This window comes from Ursus americanus, chromosome 12 (assembly GCF_024610735.1).
Source record: "Ursus americanus isolate L20-20 chromosome 12, mUrsAme1.1.p, whole genome shotgun sequence".
Taxonomy (NCBI): domain Eukaryota; kingdom Metazoa; phylum Chordata; class Mammalia; order Carnivora; family Ursidae; genus Ursus; species Ursus americanus.
Window position 1 is genome coordinate 1,440,832 of NC_142138.1, and position 20,194 is coordinate 1,461,025.

The following is a 20,194-nucleotide window of genomic DNA, read 5'->3' on the forward strand; positions in this document are numbered from 1 at the left end:
GGTGGTGGTTATGCTAACAGTAGTTGTTGCTATCACTATTCATATTTCATTCTATAAACATTGGCAATTATTATACCATGTTGTCATCCTATTTGCTTCAATTAAGGCTCCACTAACTCCCAAAGGAGCCAGTAACATACATTTTCTAAGTTAATATAAATGCACGTTCCAACCTGGAATATAATTGATATTGCAGATGCCCCCCTATTGAGAACCATCTTTAACTTCTGCTTCCTTCCACCAATGCCACTAATTGAAACTTTATGAGAGCCTCAGTAATATAATGTAAATATATAATAAGTACTTAATATATGTTATATCAGTTAAGAATTTATAATTACACATGTACAGGGCTGTTAGAGTAAAACTTTGTACACATGTGCACACACAAAGTATGATAAAATTCCTGTCCTGTAGTCCAATTAGGAAGGTCAAACATAAGGAAGAACTGAAGAAAAGAAGGCTGAGCTCTGGGTGCTGCTAACAGTACAAAAAAGAGAGAGGACAACATGGACTGCAGCCTTCAGAGGCAGAGAAGGAAGAACTTCAGCTAAGAATTGAAGAAAGTAAAGACCTCAACAGGCTAGAAAGAAAATGGTCCCTAGTCATCAAAGACACCATGAGTAAGAATCACTCCACTGCTGTGCTTTTCTTCATCGGTTCTGCTAGATCAAATCTGAACTATAAAATATGTCTTAAATTTAAACTCTGAAAAGTGGGGCTTCTGTTTGCTATTTACTAAATTTTATATATTCTTGGTAATAAGGTAAAGTGCTTCCATTGTTGGTGTGTCACCTGGTTGCCACAGCAGTTCTCCATTAAGCACGAAGAACACAAAAAACAACCATTAGATATGACTAGATCATCAGTAACCTTAGAAAGAAACCTCTTAATGGAATGGTGATGACAGAAGTCCACTTGTGTAAGAGAACAGATGGTGGTAAATTTAAAAACAGCATGGGAGGCTCTGAAGAATCTGGTTATGGAAATCTGGTTAAGAAATGTCAGGCCCTCGTTACCTCACCTCATTCCAAAAGCTTCCTAACTGGCCTCCTAGCCTCTGATTTCTTACCACTCCTCTCTGCTAATCACCTCCAGAGTCCATGCATACACCCCAAGAGAAATCTGTCGGCACTGTTTTCTTGTCATTGTGCCCCAAAACTTTCAATGGTTCCCTTTCTCCTATAATACTAAATTGAAACCCATTTTCAACTACTTTAGTTTTTATTAATCTTTTATTAATCCTTCTCTAAATTCCTGGAACAATTATAACCTCAATTTGGCATTTACCATGCTGTTTCATATGTATAATTGCATCATACGCCTAAGCTTACTACCCTCACTCCCTCTTCCCCCACCTCCCCATTGAGAACAGTGACCATACAATTAATACTTCAGATGCTACCTAACACCATGCCAGGTACATGTTACCTGAAAAATAACACAGTTATTTGGATTAAAAACATTCCTTTCTGGAATGTCTTTTCCTTCTAACACTGCCTAGTTAGCTTCTACTTTTTTTTCAAGACTCAGATCAAACAACCTCCCCCTCCAGAAAACCTTGTCAATCCACTCTTATCTTCCATCTCCTAAACTGAACTATATCCTATTCCCAGAGTAGCATATAAACACCTCTAACCTCGGACTTATACAGGATTATAACTATCTTTATCGGTCTCCCCAGAGACCATGAGCTCTTTGGAAGAAGGAATTTTCTTATTCTTTTCTCTCTCTCCAATACCTACAAACATGATAAGCGAAAGGTCAATAAATAATGGTTAAATGATTGAAACAGTTACTAACCATGAAGGTGTGGGTGTGATCTTTCCCAAACAAATGAAACCATACACACTGACAAGCTAAAAGGAAGAGGCCAAAGAGAAAAGGACTCAAAAGCATGAGGTAAGGATAATCACAGGATTGAAGTCCTTTATGAATTAGAAAAAAGTATGACTCAGACTGACAAGTAGCACCACACAGGAACAGAGACCGTTTCGGAACAGCAGAGAAAAATGGGAAGATAGAAGCAAAGATAAAAAGATAATGTTACTTATGAGAGAAAGCAGGGCATGGAAAACATGTCTTAAATCTATGATGATATCTACTGCTAAAAAAAAGTTTCGTGAGGAATCTTCTCTGCATAACATGAAAATGTAAACAGCATCAAGATATAAAAACTCAACATTAAGTCATGAGATGGGGAGGCGGTGGGAGCTCTAATCCCACTTTATGAAACAGTGCCACTGATAGGATCCTAAATAAACTTTCCAGGTACTTTAACACATTGCTTGGCCTCCCTCTGCAACCTCCCTAATTCCCAACGAGTAACCGAGGATCACTCAGAAAATTTTCAAGTTATCAAAACCGGTGGAAATGGGTAGAGATATTGTTGGCTTCCTAAATAAAGGTAAGAAGACATCAAAGAAAGTAAGAATAATGAGGATAATGATGTCGTGAACTAGATATTCCTGAATCCTCCAACTCTATTCCTGGTACTTGGCATTTCATCTTAAAAGACTTAAGAAAAATCACAAGAAAGATTCATCATAAGACTCTTAAGAAAAACTGAGCAACTGAAAACTCAAAAAGAAATCCTTATAATTACTACAGCAGTAATTCTGATCACATGCATCTCAAGGAATACACACATACACACACACACACACACACACACACACACACACACACTTTTTTTTGGAGAGGGAGAGGAGAGGAGCAGAGGAAGAGAAGGATGTTAGGCAGGCTCCACACCCAGTGCGAGACCAGAGACCAACACAGGGCTCCATCTCACATGACCTGAGCCAAAACAAAGAGTCCGACGCTTAACCAACTGAGCCACCCAGGTGCCCCTATATATATACTTTTTTAAATATATAATTCCCGTTACAGAATCTTAGCACCCAAGGCAACCAGAAGCAAGGTCTACGGCAGAAACCACTAACTGCCACCTACCATCTGTTTTTACCTTCTTCCTGAGGAATACAATCTCAATTTCATTCTGAATGGCATTGTGCCTCTTGCCATTCCTGCTCTCTGAAGACACACAATAGCTACTGCTCCAGCGTCATCTTGGATAATAAGGTGATCTTTGAAAATGGAAGCCATACACCGAGGATATAGAAGAGAAGGAATCTGGGTTCCTGAGTTTTTTGTGAAACAATTGTGAAGCTGCCATCCAAGCCCTGAACTGCCTACCTTCCAGACTTCTTATGTGTTTAACTACCATAAACAGATATCACCAGTGGATCAACGCAATTCTTAACAAACATGAAATCTGTATAGGGAAGTGGGGTGATACAAGTAAGAGAGGTGATATAAGTAAGAGAACCTCCAAGAGGAGTTGATGAGGCAAACATTAACTCTGATATTGCAGGTTAGAAAACTGATGACTTCCTTAAAGAGTGACAAAGGATTTGGTCAAATCTGGCCATCTACGGAAGTTAGAGAATAAACCATATGCCAACTAAGGCTATGGCAAGGAGAGAAATACAGAAAAAATTAAGAATGTTGGCATGCGTTGGCTCCTTCTTGTCACTTAAAGTTCGAGAGAGAAATAAACTTCAATTAGAGTTGCAAGCAGAGGAGAAAAATGCAGATTTGCTAAGAGCAGTAACTCCCTGACTATGGCCTGCAATTTAAGCTAACAGTCCTATAATTTAAAGCCTGAAAAAACACCAACTGCTTCTCAAGTAGCAAACTAAAATAACTGAATGGTAGCTGCAAAACTGCAGCCCTGGCAGTAGAGAAGACTGGTACCTTGCCACACAAAAGCAATGTCGTAAGGGTATTGTCTTCGCACCCAAGATTTCCACCATTGTTTCAAATGGCTGCATCAGAACCATCTTTCCCTCAGAAGCCAGAAGAGGTCAAAGAACTTGGATGGGGAAAAATACTCTTTATTTCCACTAACTTGTAACTGAAATTTAGCATTTCCTTTAATTATGAAATTAGACAACAAATCGTAGTATCTTTAACAGTACTTGTGACTTTGCCACCAATAAAAATCCCACATGTATTCTTCTCACGTGCTAATGTTGCAGAATCTCAACTTTTAAACTTAACTACTTAAAAATTATGCTAGTGTAGACTTGCCATGAGATCTTGTATTTAATGTTAAAAGCACACATTACTAGGTTTCAAAGTTAATATTTTGCTAACCATATTTCAATATAATTGGTTTCCTTTGTAATCCTAAGTACTTTATTTTGTGAATTTTGAGACACTATTCTCAGACGGATCCACAGGTTTCACCTGACTGTTGAAGGGGTTACAAGGCACCAAAACAAGACTGGAAATTCCTGGGGTAAACAGAGCACAAAGGGCACAGTCTTCACATTGAAAAATTCTGTCTGGGAAGGCACTGTGGATCAAAGCAGCAAAAAGTCTAGAAACTAAGTATTTTAAGATAATTGTATGGGAGGTGGGGGGAGAGAAAGATACTAGACTGCAAAAGCCTCTTAAGTTTCCAAAATTAATACCCAAGCTCATCAACCAGAGGCTATAAAAGCTGTACATTTCCCAGAAAGGGCATCTTCACTAATATTCATCTCAGATGTGGCCATGGAAGATAATGGATAAGGTAGGACCTTTCAGAAGGCACAGGAGACAATGGAGGCCCTACCAAAGAGCAAAATCAAGGAACTTATTACACTGTCAAGAAGTCACTCTCACTCCTACCAAGATTTTATAATGCACTAATGACTACTGAGTGTTTCCCATTATCCCCCTTTCTGAATAATACCTTTTATTGCTGTTATCCTAATTCCTTCTCCACCAGTATATATTAGGTAGAATTCCTTCTCCACCATCTTTTATAGTTTATAGATCTTTGAACAGCAAGAAGCCACACCAAGATCTGATGAAAGAGACTGCACCTAAAGAGCTTAGATTTTCAGCTAATTATAATGACTGGAAGAAACTCTGGGTTGTCTCCCTTGGGAAAAGAGCAAGTAAGTTCAACAGATAGGAAAGAATACATGTGAATACTGGTGTACCCATAGGGGGAAACTGTGGCGGAAACCTAAAAAGAAATAAAATTATCTACTACAGACTGGCTTTATATTTTATAACCATATGACATAAAATAAAATTTTAACTTATAAATGAAGTAATAATTTAAGCTATTTACAAGCAAAAGTAACTGGTATTACTTTAGTTTTCATATACCAGCAAAATCAAAGTTTCTACTCTAAGCTCAATTTCAGCAAAATTAACAGCATCCTACATTGGAAAAGATACAACTTAGTAATTAAGAACACAGGCTCTTGAGCAAGTCTACCTGGATTAGAATCCAAACTCTTCCACTTTAAACTATATGACCTTACAGAAGTAAATTAACCTCTTTATGTCTTAGTTCCCTCGTTTGTAAGATGAAGATAAAAACAGTACCCAACCCAAAGGATTGCTGTGAGGATTAAATGAGTTAATGCATACAAAGCACTAAGAATAGTTTCTAACACACAGTCAATAATTTTATTATCAAATTCATACTGTTCAGAACTTTCTAAATTTTATTTCATTTTTTAAAAAGATTTTATGTAATCTCTACACCCAATGTGGGGCTGAAACTCAACCAAGATCAAGAGTTGCACACTCCACCAAATGAGCCAGCCAGGCACCACAGAATTTTCTAAATTTTAAATGGCTGTCACTCTTACTCAGTGGTTTTAGACTTACATGTCCTAAATGACACAACAATCGTTGAGCAGCCTCAATGGAAATGAGCCTCTCATATTTACTCTAAAGTGACCCAGATGGATTAGGTTTTAAAATTTTGTTTGTAGACTATATATGAGAATTGAGAACATACTTTTCCCCAGTAGAAATAAAATGATATGATGATGATTCCCGAAGCAGCCCACAAAATCCTATTTATTCCATAAAGGAATTCTAAGTCAACAGTTCTTGAGTATAAAAGCCCAGTTGGGTATCTTGCAACAGAGAGACAAAGGAGTAACAGCGAAATAAAAGAAATAAGCTTTTCCATTTTCCTGGTGCAAGACCAGCTTAATCCTGACAAAATTTCAATATGGTTTCTATCTGGCATACTTCTAACTACTCTCTATACCCTAGTTCTCCCCATCTCACATGCCCTAAGCCTCTAATATTGGCCCCCAATGTATTATAAACTCCAAAATTACTTGCTCTTCTCTTCCAGTAAAAACTCCCACCTTTCCAAAACAGTTGATCTCTGCTCCATTTAGGAGAAAAATGGACAGTATCAAACTAATCTCCACAAAGGTATGACTAACTGAGCCTTTAGACTTCCTATAAGCAATGACCTTTTTTAAAAATAAGCTGAAGGGGCGCCTGGGTGGCACAGCGGTTAGGCGCCTGCCTTCGGCTCAGGGCGTGATCCCGGCGTTCTGGGATCGAGCCCCACGTCAGGCTCCTCTGCTATGAGCCTGCTTCTTCCTCTCCCACTCCCCCTGCTTGTGTTCCCTCTCTCGCTGGCTGTCTCTATCTCTGTCAAATAAATAAATAAAATCTTAAAAAAAAAATAAAAAAAATAAAAATAAGCTGAAAAATCCTCAAGGGTTTGAAGTGAAAATACAGGTGGAGGAATCATAATTTAGGAGAAGGAATCCAATACACAAATAGTAGGTGACTCTTCAAACCTCTTGACTTTCACAACTTCCCTTCCCCCCCTAAAATTCCAAGAATATTCTCAACACAGCTAATGCAAAAATGTATGCGATTTAGTGAGACAACTGTCATTTGTAAAACTACTGTGATTTCAGAGTTATTTACCATAAAGTAAGAGATGAAAAAGAACCTCATTTGGTCATTTTTTAAAGTCCTGGTATTACCTATTTTGGAGACTAATAATATTCTTTAAGATCTTCAAGGGAAGAAAAGTTCACAACTTAATCTGTTCTAAGGTATGTAACTCTAAGGTATGTGGGATTTTTTTTTAAAAAGGTTTAACTTGGGGCGCCTGGGTAGTTCAGTCGCTGAGCGTCTGCCTTTGGCTCAGGGTGTGATCCCTGGGTCCTGGGATCAAGCCCCGCATCGGGCTCCCTGCTCCTCTGGGAGCCTGCTTCTTCCTCTCCTACTCCCCCTGCTTGTGTTCCCTCTCTCACTGGCTGTCTCTCTCTCTGTCAAATAAATAAAATCTTAAAAAAAAAAAAATTTAAAAGTTTTAACTGACTAACCTAGATCTCCCTTGCTACAGAGAAGAAAATTTCTTTAAATTCTCTCTTGGAAAATGAGAACTGGTCAGAGTTCTATTCATAATGATGCTTCACATATTTTACAATATTAACACAACCTGGGTTCCTTTTTCTGAAGTTTAAAGTCCAGAACTTCTCCAATAGGATCTGAATTTGGAACCCTAATACATTTATTGTTCTTCTCTAGATTCTAAATAACTCCACATATTATCTTAAATTCATAAAACTGTATTCTAGGGGCGCCTGGGTGGTGCAGTCGTTAAGCATCTGCCTTCGGCTCAGGGCGTGATCCCAGCGTTCTGGGATCGAGCCCCACATCAGGCTCCTCCGCTAGGAGCCTGCTTCTTCCTCTCCCACTCCCCCTGCTTGTGTTCCGTCTCTCGCTAGCTGTCTCTGTCAAATAAATAAATAAAATCTTTAAAAAATAAAAAATAAATAATAAAACTGTATTCTAAATTCATACAAGCCATGCTCATAGTTAGACTCCATTCAGGGTACAAACTTAGGGATCACGTGGTCAAAAGATATTTTCATACTATATGTGTAATTCTCATCTTAGGTATCTTTTGCTCCATAATGTAGGAAGGAAAAATAAACATTTCTGGACATTAACCATGGTCTCAACTATATTCTATCATCAAGTAAATACTGTATTTTGCATTTAAATCTCACCTACTGGAATTTGTCTCTGAGTAGCTGGAAAGACTGATGAACACTAGTCCCTTTAACAAAAGAACATTCAAAGCCATCTTTGTAGCTGTTATTTAAAAACCCACATGGGGGGGGGGTGTGCCTGGGTAAGCACAGTCGTTAAGCGTCTGCCTTCGGCTCAGGGCGTGATCCCGGCATTCCGGGATCAAGATGGAGTCCCACATCAGGCTCCTCCGCTGGGAGCCTGCTTCTTCCTCTCCCACTCCCCTGCTGTGTTCCCTCTCTCGCTGGCTGTCTGTCACATAAATAAATAAAATCTTAAAAAAAAAAAAAAAACAAAACCACACAGGGGCACCTGGGTGGCTCAGTCAGTTAAGCGTCTGATTCTTGATTTTGGCTCAGGGTCCTGGATCGAGCCCTGTGCTGGGCTCTGTGCTGCTGAGCTTTGAGCCTGCTTAGGATTCTCTCTCCCTCCCTCTGCCCCTCCTCCGCTTGTGTGCACCTGTGCGGGGGCTTGCTCTCTTAAAAAAAAAAAAAAAAAGTTAAAAACCCTGGGGCTCCTGGGTGGCTTGGTCTGTTAAACATTTGCCTTCGGCTCAGGTCATGACCCCAGGGTTCTGGGATCAAGCGCCACATTGGGCTCCCTGCTCATCACGGAGTCTGCTCCTCCCTCTCCCCCTGCCTGTGCTTTCTCTTTGGCTCGCTCTCAAATAAATAAATAAAATACTAAAAAAAAAAAAAAAAAAAAAAGGCTAAAAACCCAGACGGAATCTGCTATCAATACTCCTTATACTTAGTTTAAAATACATGGTTTGTCCTATCTCATTAAAGTGTTTATCCTAACCTCTCTATAACCATACTGCTTCAACTCACTATACATTATACCAGTAGTATGGCATCAGTGCTGGCAGAGGCTAACATCGTGGAAGGTAATTCTGTCTTACCTTTCAGGTTAAGTATGATGCACAGAAAATGCTGAACAGCTTAAACTCCTATATGTGATGTCTAGAATTCAGTTGTCCTCAAAGTGTGGTCCAGACACCCTTTCAAGGAATCTTAAAGGTCAAAACAATTTCCGTAATAAGATGTTACCTGCCTTGGGGCGCCTGGGTGGCACAGCGGTTAAGCATCTGCCTTCGGCTCAGGGCGTGATCCCAGCGTGATGGGATCGAGCCCCACATCAGGCTCTTCTGCTATGAGCCTGCTTCTTCCTCTCCCACTCCCCCTGCTTGTGTTCCCTCTCTCGCTGGCTGTCTCTATCTCTGTCGAATAAATAAATAAAATCTTAAAAAAAAAAAAAAAAGAATGGCTAGGTTAAAAGAAAAATTAGACTGAACTCAGTCTATTACAATAAACAAACTTTAGTTTTCCTAAGAAATGACCAAAAAATTTTAAAAGTGAGTGGAGAGGGAGGGGTCTGGGTGGAGAAGACACTCAATTCTAAACTTTAAAACAATAATCACTGAAAGAGAGAAAAACTACAGAACTATACCAGTCAAAGGCATATTCATTGAGGTAATTCCGAAAAGTGGGAAGGAGTTAAGCTAGAATCTTTGGGAATTTCACTGAGTCAACTGACCATACTGTTGAAATCAAAATGAACAGACCTTCTCTTCTAACAGCACATCAATCATTATCAGCTTACATAATACATCAATACTGATTATCATCCCATGGTGTGAAAGGGTCTGAAAAGGACTAACTTCCATAGAAACCCCAGTGCTATTTAGGGTAGAACGTTTCCTAGTAAACTATAAAAAGCTTAAATTTAGTAGACCCTAAGGGAGTCTCTCTGCCTAGAGATTTATCCTGCTTGTTCTACTATTGGCTCCCAAAGACATTTTTGTTTCTATTTTTTGTTTCTTGTCATCATCACTTCAAAGTTTCTCAGCTTTGCTGTCTTTAACACAGACTTTATCCTTTTTCTTCTCATCAAGCATAGCAACTTCTTCCACAAATCATCACAATCTTTTCTTAATGGAACGACCTATTGCCTCCCAAGTGCTCAATCAAGTTCTTTACCATCTTCTAAAAATTTACTTGGCAATTTGTAAATATGATTTTTCTTTACCTCAACTTTCAACCCACCATTAAGCATATATTGAATTATCAGGTTCTTTTCTCAACTTGAAGAGAAAAGAGTACTTACGACTACCAGATTTCAAGACTTACCGTAAAACTACAATAACCAAGACAAGTGGTTTTTAGTAAAAGGATAGACATATAAATCAACAGAACAGGGTCCAAAAATGGACCCACCCATATATGGTCAATTGATTTATTATTATTATTACTGAAGTATAGTTGACATACAATGTTACATGAGTTTTAGGTATACAACATATTGAATCCACAATTCTATGTTATTCAATGCTCACCACTGTAAGTACAGTAAGTTGACCAGTAATAACATTACTACAATATTACTAACTTATTTCCTATGCTATACTTTTCATCTCCATGACTTATTTATTCTATAACTGGAATTCTATACTTCTTAATCCCCTTCACTTATTTTACTGGTCAACTGATTTTTAATAAAGGTGCCAAAACAAGTTAGGAAAGACTTTTCAAAAAATGATGCTGAAACAATTGGTTATCTGTATGACAAAAATATGAACAACATCCCTTATCTCACATACACAAAAACCTGCAAAGTGAACTACTGAAAGTAAAAGCTAAAACTATAAGACATCTAGAAGAAATCATGAGAGAAAACCTTTGTAACATTTGGTTAAGCAAATATTTCCCACATAAGACATGAAAAAAAAAATCACAATTCATAAAATAAAACAATTGGTAAGTTGGACTTTATCAAAATTAAAAACTTCTGTTCTTCAAAAGACACCACTGGGAGAATGAAAAGACAAGCCACAGACTGGAAGAAAATACGAAGCATATATCTTAAAATACATAAAGCATATATCTTAAAATATATAAAAATACAAAGCATATATCTTCTCAAAACTTAACAAAAAACACCCAATTTTTTTAAATGGGCAAAAGACCTGAACAGATACATCAACAAGAAGATATATGATGGTAAAGAAGCACATGAAAAGATGCTCAAGATCATTAGTCATTAAAAAAAAATCACAAATTAAAATTATACTGAGGTATCACTACATACCTACTAGAACTGTGCTCAAGTGTGCCAAAAATATGGAGTAACTAGAATTCTCACACACTGCTAGTGGGAATGTAAAACAGTACATCACTTTCAAAAACAGTTTGACAGTTTCTTAAAAAGTTAAACATAAATCTACCATATGATCCGATCATTTCATTCTCAAGTATTCACCCCAAATAAATCATATGTTCACAGAAAGACATACATATAAATGTTCATAGCATTTTTACTTGTAATAGCTAAAACTGGAGAACAATCCAAATATGCATCAACAAGTAAATGTTGTTGCACATATATCCAATGGAACAAAAAGGTACGAACTACTGATTCATGTAGTGACACCGGTGAATCTCAAGGTAATTATGCTAAATGAAAGAAGTCAGACAAATAAAAGAATACATACTGTACAGTTCCAGTTCTATACTTGAGAAAATGCAAACATACATTTAGGGGCAGAAAAGCAGATCAGTTGGTATCTCCCAGAAAGTGACAAGAGGGAAGAATCACACAGCAACACCAGGAAACTTCTGAGAATGATGGATTATTGTGCTAGTAATTTTATGGGGGAGAACTTATCAAATCATACTATGTCAATTGCATCTCCATAAAGGTGCTTTTTTGAAGCTGTTTTAAGTGTGTGTGTGTGTGTGTGTGTGTGTGTGTGAGAGAGAGACAGAGAGAGAGATTTGGAAGTAGTTAGGATTTCTCAGCTAAGACATAAAAAGAAAAAAACAAAAGAAAAAAGAAACTGGAAACAAAAAATTTAAAACTTTTTTGCTCTAACAGAAAAATCATGTCCAGAATATTTAAAGAACTCTTACAAAGCAGTAAGACAACACTACCCAGTTTTAAAATGTGCAAAAGATTTCCGGGGATGTACTGTATGGTGACTAACATAATATAATAAAAAATCATTAAAAAAAAAAAAAGATTTGAATAAAGACATACAGGTAGTCAACAAGAACATGAAAAGATGTACAACGTCATTAGTCAACAGGGAAAGACAAATTAAAATCACAGAGATACCACTCTATACGCATTAAAATGTTTAAATAAGTTCACTAAATCAAACCATAACACTTTTTTATTTTTCAGTATTATTTTATACCTTATACACTGTTGACAGGGCCAGATTTTATATTTAACTCCTCTTTTACTTTGCCAATATACCCAGGGATGCTTTGTATTCCCTACTACCGCTGATATTATTTCCCCCACATATATGAATTCATGACAACTCAAATTTCTCCACCAACTCCCCATAAAAAAAAGCTTCTGCCTATCATCATAAGATTTTTTTTTCAATTTTAGAGAACATATTTCAGAACAAATCATTAGTTTTCTATCACGTCTTTCTAGTTTCCTGCATTGATATTTCCCTTTTATAATTATTTTTATATATCCTCAATTAAGTGAAATATTTTTGACATCCCTCATTTTTAAGAAAACACCCCAAATTATGATGAATACTAACAACCAAGAGGCAGAACTTCGTGATTAAGAGCATGGGCCCTGGAGCAAGGCCTACATTCGAATCCCAGCTCTGTCCCTTTATTCACTGCATGTCCTTCAGCTAAGCTTAACTTTTGTATCTCTACTTCCCCATTTACGAAATGAAGACAATAATGGCACCAAACTTATAGAGCTGTTGGAGGGATTTAATTAATATACTTTAAAATGCTTAAATAATGCCTGGTCTAGTAGTAAGAACACCATGAATGCTAGATATCAAAGTCAATATATTTAGTCACAAAAGTAACTTTCAGTTGTATGTCCTTAAGTCAATGACTAGTCAATGATACTCTTCAATACCTAATATTCAGAAATGGAAGGCCTAGGGCATTCAGTCATCTTAGATCAAAGATTAAATTACATTTAGGATGTTCTAAGCCAGCACTGTCCGACAGAACTTTCTGCAGCAATGGAAATGTATGGTGCTACCCAGTATGATAGCCATTAGCCATGTGTGGCTACTGAGCACTTAAAATATGGCTATTGTGACTAAGAAACTGATTTTTTTGTTTTTATTTTTAATTAATTTAAGTAGCCAAATAGTAGTTACTATATCAGACAGTAAAGCTTTACAAAGTAAGCCAGAAAAGTTCAAAATATGTTTAGAAAAGTTTCTATAATTGTCAAAATTAAGAGGGTTTCCCATTACTCTTTAATTGGAATATGCCACACCTAAACATACAAATTAATGGATTCTATCAATTCCCCCCAAAAGCTCGATAAACATGGTAACAATGTTGAACTATGGCATGATAATGCAAAAGCTATTTTTGCCACTGTGTGGGAGAGACCTAATAGCATAAAATTATGAATATAACAAACATGTAATATTCAATGTCAGCAACATTCTTAGCCTGAAGGCCAGTTGCAAACCTGAACACTACTGGTAGATACTCTAGAATCTAAGAATTCAGAGTGAAGGGGAAATAGAAGTGAGAAAACAAATCCCTATGTTCTTGAGCTGACAGCAAAGGATACAAATCTGTCCTCTTTCATTCTAAAAATGATGATCCCTTTTGCTTTCTACTGCTGAAAAAGAGAAAAGAGGAAAAAACATGCCAGGTGACCTATGTGTATATTTTATCCCATGAATTCTAACAGACCAGTGAGGTAAGCATTAACAACCCTATTACAGCAAAATTGGGAAAAGTGAGGTAACTTTCCAAGATCATATGGGCAATATGCGGCAGAGATTTAAACCTCTATCTACCTAATTCTAAGACTATATACCAGAGCTGCCTTAACAATACCAAGCCTGTTACTAGAAACAAGGCAGCAGGAGGTCTTAAAATAAAACTACCCTTCTCTGGTCATTCTAAATAGCAGGGTCATCAATATCAAGAGAAGAGAAATGAGGAAACAGATGGACAGGAAATTCATCTGGGACACTAACACATGAGCTTCTCTGATGCTAAAATATCCCCATGTGTCTCTTTGTATATCCTAAACACACAGACTGGATCAATAAGAAAAGGCATCTTTAAGGGAGAAGCATTAACAGGGTCACCTGGGTGGCTCAGTCAGTTAAAAGGCCAACTTGATTTTGGCTTGGTCATGATATCAAGGTCGTGGGATAGAGCCCCATATTGGACTCTGTGCTCAGCAGGGAATCCGCTTGAGGATTCCCTCTCCTTCTGCCCCTCCCCCAGGTCACAGACTGCAAGGGGTGGCTCTCTCTAAAATAAAAAAAGATTTATTTAAGGGAGAAGCATAACAAAAAGGAAAAAGCAAGTGCAAAAAGGGATAAAAATAGAAAAACAACAACAAAAGGAAGAGATCTCAGGTAGAAGGTAGTGAGTGTCACCAGAAACTACTTATAGTCCTACTGATAACCCCCAGTGTCCCAGGATTTATATACATGTGAACTGTAAAATCAATCCTCTAATAAATATCAGGCAATGCAGAAAGGGCCTCATCTGAACAAGTCTAAAGAAACATCAAATTTTATTTTGCTTTAATCAAACCAAATTATAACAACAGTCTATTGCTACAACATGTGAAAGAAGTAGGTTATACACACGTGTGTTTACTAGTCTACAAAAAGCAAAGGTTCAAGGAAAGTTTCTACTTTTTCGGTAAGATTTTGCTCTTACTGAATCTGTACATGGAAATAAAATACAGGTTACATCTCAGTATTCAAAAACATCTTATACCAACTCAGGAATCAAGCAGATTCTGCTAAATTTTTAAGATTCTATTGTTTGATAGAGACCATATCAATCATCATCTGAATTCTCATTCTTATTATCCAAAACTGAGGAACTGAACAAATGTAAAGGACTCACTATTCACTATCTAGACTCTTACTACCCAAATTCAGGATATGAATGCAATTGATTCAGATTGCAAGGAATATCTGTGAATCTTACATCAATTTTTAATATAAATTCACATGATTTACAAAATTAGGATTGTTTCTTTTAGCAACATGTAAGTATTCTACTAAAATCACATAAACACTGTATGCAAAACAGATGTGAAGAAACATCTTTTTATGCTCTACTTAGTAGTTTGTTGGAACAAGTTATTAAGTCTTTACCTCTCAGCTCCAAACTCCCTTCCCCACTTCCCAATCTGCCTTAATGATGCTGAAAACTGGAACTCTGCAAACCACATTTGTGATTTGCCAGGTGGTTTCCTATAAGACTCTGCCAAGAGGGAGCATTTAAAGATGGACTGAAACCCTGGAGAAGGAAAAAGATACTAGTGCCTTCCTGTCTATTCTTTGGGCTTCATAAGAGCATTATCCCCAACAAAGAGTTCTTCACCCCCACAACAGGAGATCCTCCTTATTGTATAAGGGAATCCAGTTTATAGTTTTCCCAAGACTTGTGGAACTATCTTCATCATACCCCAGTGAAAGACACAAAGACCAGTCAATACCCATTCCTCAGGGGTCTGGGTCTCAAACCCATGGGAACCCTCTTTTGAGCTCAGACACCAGCACCAGCCAGGTAGTGCTTTCTCCTCAAAGGTCTGAGTTTTGGTTCTACAGGATCCTTTCTCCTAAGTCTCTAGGTTTTCCCTTTGATCTCTAAGCCATTGGGGCTGGTAGATGCTTCCTGAAGCGTCTCTCTCCACAATACTTAGTTTTTATTTTTATCTTTTCTGTTACCTACTTAACAACTTTATACACAGTTAATGATTCTGTTAGAATATCTCTGTTCAAACAAGTGGTGTGATTTCTGCCCCGACAGGATCCTGATTTAAAAAAAAAAAAAGTCTCATTATATAGAATATAATATTGTTACAGTAAGTTCTGCTAAAATTCAATGCTACCTATATTCACAAGCAAAGAAAAACAAAGTGTCAATTAAAAATACCTAGTTTAAATTAAAGAGTGTATCTTGCTATCGCTACAAAATCTTTTGCAATCATTCCTGTAAAGAAAATATGGGATGCCTTTTTCTATTTCACATAATATATCTATTGTTATAGAATTACATGATATAAAGACATTAACAATGGCTCTCTTTCTGTCTTTCCAAATTTTCTACAATAAACATATTACTTAATACATAAAATACAGCAAATGCAATTTTAAAAATAATTCTAACATACTCAGATTAAATATCCAGTGTCATCTACAAAAAACAATACTTGTTTGTTAGCCTAAATATTTAAGAGTGAAGGGGGGTTTAATCCGATTTAGTGACTACTCTATCCTACCCAACTTTTTAAATGTCACATACTTTCATCTCACCCCCACCTTCATTTACACATAAAATGTTCACTCCCACTCTTACCTATACCTACAAATCCCTACCTGCCTACCCATTTTCTCATTCCCAGACACACATATCCAGTTCTTCTCCACCAATTCATATACTTCCTATTTTCAATCTAGCCATGTTCTAGATATACAGGTAGTATAACACAAGATACAGAGGTAGTACATACAAGAGAGGTATGGCAAACAAGCGTTTGTCAGTGGGTTTGAGTTAAAGAGTTCCAGCTCTATACCTATTTGGACAGTGTTGCTGGGGAGGCCATTTCTGGTTTGGGGAAGACTATGGAAAAGTAGACTAGATTTATTGTGTCTTTAAGTAATCCAGGTTTCTCCCCCACCACCACCATCAAAAAATAGTCATTCTTTTCTCCTTTTCCTTATATCAAACTCAATGCTTGCTCCCAGTTACAAAAAAAAAAAAAAATGATGACAAACAATGGTTTTCTACCCACACATTTAAGAATAGGAACTCTCTGCTTTATAGACAGACTATACAGAATATTACAGAAATGAAAGATGTATATAAGGATACTAAATAACCCAACTCAGACACCACAAAGTACTAATTAAATGCTAAATGTATAGCTATATACACAAAAAATTTTGATCCTAGAATATTACGCACAGGAATTATAACAGTGTTACAAATTATCAAATAACTTATGGTTCTTTTCTTTCATCATCCCTTCCAATTCTATAATAATTTCTACCAAGAACAAGTTAGATATACATTATTCCTAACCCAATGTCACATACAAGCTTAAACCTAAACATAAATACTCAAAGAGGTTTAAAATTTCAATGACTTTAGTATAGGATTATTTCAGCATATCCCACAACTAAAATATCTTTAAGGAAGTCTAATCAGTAGAAGATCAAAGTCTGCAAAATAGCCCGATGTAACCATATCCAAAGTTTTAAATATTCAAAATAAAAAAAGGGTAAAATGACTCTTCCCATCATACTGGGCAGTAATCACTATTAAGTCAATTAGTTCCACAGCAGCTTTGGAAATTAAATGATCATAGTCTTTTTTTTTTTTTTTTAAAGGTTCTTTTCAGAGCTATATAGGTGTCCCTTGTTAGTTAGGGACAGAGGACACATGGACTCTAGCAAAGTAGAAAAGCAATCTCTCCATCTATTTCCATAATAAGCTAGAGATGCATTCTCAGGGAAAGAAGTGCCATAATGGGGGCGCCTGGGTGGCACAGCGGTTGAGCGTCTGCCTTCGGCTCAGGGCGTGATCCCGGCATTCTGGGATCGAGCCCCACATCAGGCTCCTCCACTATGAGCCTGCTTCTTCCTCTCCCACTCCCCCTGCCTGTGTTCCCTCTCTCGCTGGCTGTCTCTATCTCTGTCGAATAAATAAATAAAATCTTTAAAAAAAAAAAAAAAAAAAAAGAAGTGCCATAATGGCCCAGAGTAAAGCTTTTCTACTGAGGACAAAGGATAAGCAGCCACGACCTGCTGAAAGTTCACGTATTTAAATATGCAAATTCATTTTTCTTCTATGTCATTCTAGAATTGCTTTCAAGCAATAGGATTCCTTGACTTCGCATTCATGGCTCTAACAACTTTCTATTCCTCCTCTCTCTCCTTCTACCCTCCAAAACTGGGCAATCCCAACTCTCTTCATCACTTACTCTGTTCCAGCCATGTTGACTTCCTCATTGTTCCTCCAACACGTTAGGCAAGTTTCCTGCCTTATCAGTTCCTGGATTCCCTCTGCCTGGAATGCTCACATTCCACATACACAAAATGGAAGAATCCATCACTCTTTCAGGTTTTCAAATGTCACCATTTCAATAAAGCTTTCCTTGGCTAAAATAACACACACCCCTGTATTTCCCATTCCCCTGCTCTATTTTATTTTTCACCTTAGCCCTCATCACTGTCACTAACATACTTCTTGTGCTACTTTGGCACCACACATACTAACAGATATTTCTTGTTTATTAATTGTCCCTTCACTAGAATGTAGCTCCATGATTACAGGATTTTTATCTGTTCTGTTCACTGCTAGAGTCCTAGCATTTAGAAGACTGCCTGACAACATATTCGGTGCTCAGTGTGCTGAATGAATAAATGATACACCTAGCTCCAACAGTTACTTGTTCAGTAGGTACTGCCATCCACACTCCATGTTCAAGTCTCAAAGACTCCAATTAACAGATTAGATTTAGGTTATTTTTTCAAACTGTGCTCTGGGAACTGTATCAATCCCTCAGGGGCAACTGTGAAGGTAGAACATGAAACCCTAATAAGCAAACAGAAAAGTCCTGTATCTGTTTTATTCACAGGATTTCACGTAAGATTTAATCTGTAGAAGAGATTTAGCAACTTCAAAAAAATCTAAGACTACTGAGTTGTATACAACTTAGTTCCTACTTTTTAAGCTTTACTTATTTAGTGTAAATGAGGATAATCTAGGTATCATGTTTACATCATCATTCAGAAAGAGATAAAAACTAGCACCAAGTCTTATTTAATCTGCTACAAAAGCAATAAAAATTTACTGTGTATTTTCTAATTAAAACAAGTAGAAAGGATATTTTTTAAAAGAAATTAAGTATAAAAATCTTGTTATTCCATACACAAGAACATATGTAAATTCGCTAAGTGGAAATTAAAATCCAAATCCCATTACCACAAATATCTCTGCAGGCAGAAACATCTCCCAACCCATCAAATAGCACTGTCTGACAAAACAAACAATATTTTATTACAAACCTCACCTTGAAATTCATTCTAGTATGACCTGACCAGTGTAACATTTAGAACATTACATGTTCCAATAAGGAAAAAAGAACACTCACCTTAATGAAGTTACAGATGGACAAGCCTGTCCATACAAACCCATCTGGCCACAAAGAGAATCTGAAAAGTAAAGAAAAGTTAGTTATCAGAAGCTCCAAAGTAAATTAAACTATAAATAAGATTCATTTCTAATTAAAACACTCTGAAAACAAATAGAAGGCCAAAAGATTCACCACTATCTGAACAAATACCTATATGAATCAAAACTGCTATTAAACAATAGATGGAATTATAATGAAGACAGACAGACCAGGAAGCATAAGAGAAACAGACACAGTATAACTGTAACATCCAAAGGAGCTGAAAATTCATAAAATTTAACAAATTGTTATGCTTGTTATACAGAGAGAGTGTCCAAACTATTTAGTGGAATCCTACTGATTCCAGAGAAGTGCCTAAAGGAGACCAAAGAGCTGAGTATGCAGGTTCCCATCCTCACATAACTGTCCCCCACCCCATCTACTCTTCAATCAAAACAGTGCTATCTTCATTGGTTTTCTATACCAGAATTCACTAAGACTTCATGTGAAGAACAGTTCCATTGCTTAAAAGAAAGTTAAAAATAGCATTCAAATGGAAAGAGTTTTGAATAAGAAGCTCTGGGTTCAAATTCAACTACGACACTATGAGACCTTGAATTTACGTAACCTCACTGAACCTCAGATTCTTCATCTGTAACCTGGGGATAAATACTGCCTATATAATTTTATTTACTACTACCTGGCACAAGGATGATCCACAAATGTCTACAGGTAACATGAATGAGAGAAGTTGGAATGGGCATAAGCATATACATATGCGTATACTGCACAAATGCTAGAGATTATGTGCAACTAAAGAAAACATGTTCACACTGTAGGGGATGGATCAGCTGCTAGTCCAGGATTGCAAGCCCAATATTCGAAGAACTAATTTTTCAGGAAAAGCAAGATATCCAAAATTCTACTTGAAATCTCCTGATTTTTCTTTTCTAAATACTAGAATTTCTTTTCTAAATATGAAAAAAACTTCAGATTCTGCCCTAAGTTTATAACCCTTAATCTAGAGGCTGAATGAATTCCCAGCATCTAATTGTTCCTGCAGGCACTGGAGGGAGACAAGGCACTTCTATCTCTGCTAGAATGACAGAATAGATAACTTAATCAACATGTCACTGAAAATTACAAACACTGGATAAAATCT

General features: G+C 36.9%; 1 protein-coding gene across 6 annotated transcripts in view; it reads right to left on the reverse strand.

Annotated features, from left to right (window-relative positions):
* The window catches only part of FOXJ3 (forkhead box J3), a 142,298-nt gene that overhangs the window by 101,206 nt on the left and 20,898 nt on the right, over positions 1-20,194 (reverse strand). For all 6 annotated transcript variants that reach the window (XM_045799839.2, XM_045799835.2, XM_045799838.2 and 3 more), the window contains exon 2: positions 19,012-19,072. In XM_045799839.2, coding sequence (XP_045655795.1) covers positions 19,012-19,055 — 44 coding nt within the window. In that variant the 5' untranslated portion in view covers positions 19,056-19,072. The remainder of the gene's footprint in view (positions 1-19,011; positions 19,073-20,194) is intronic.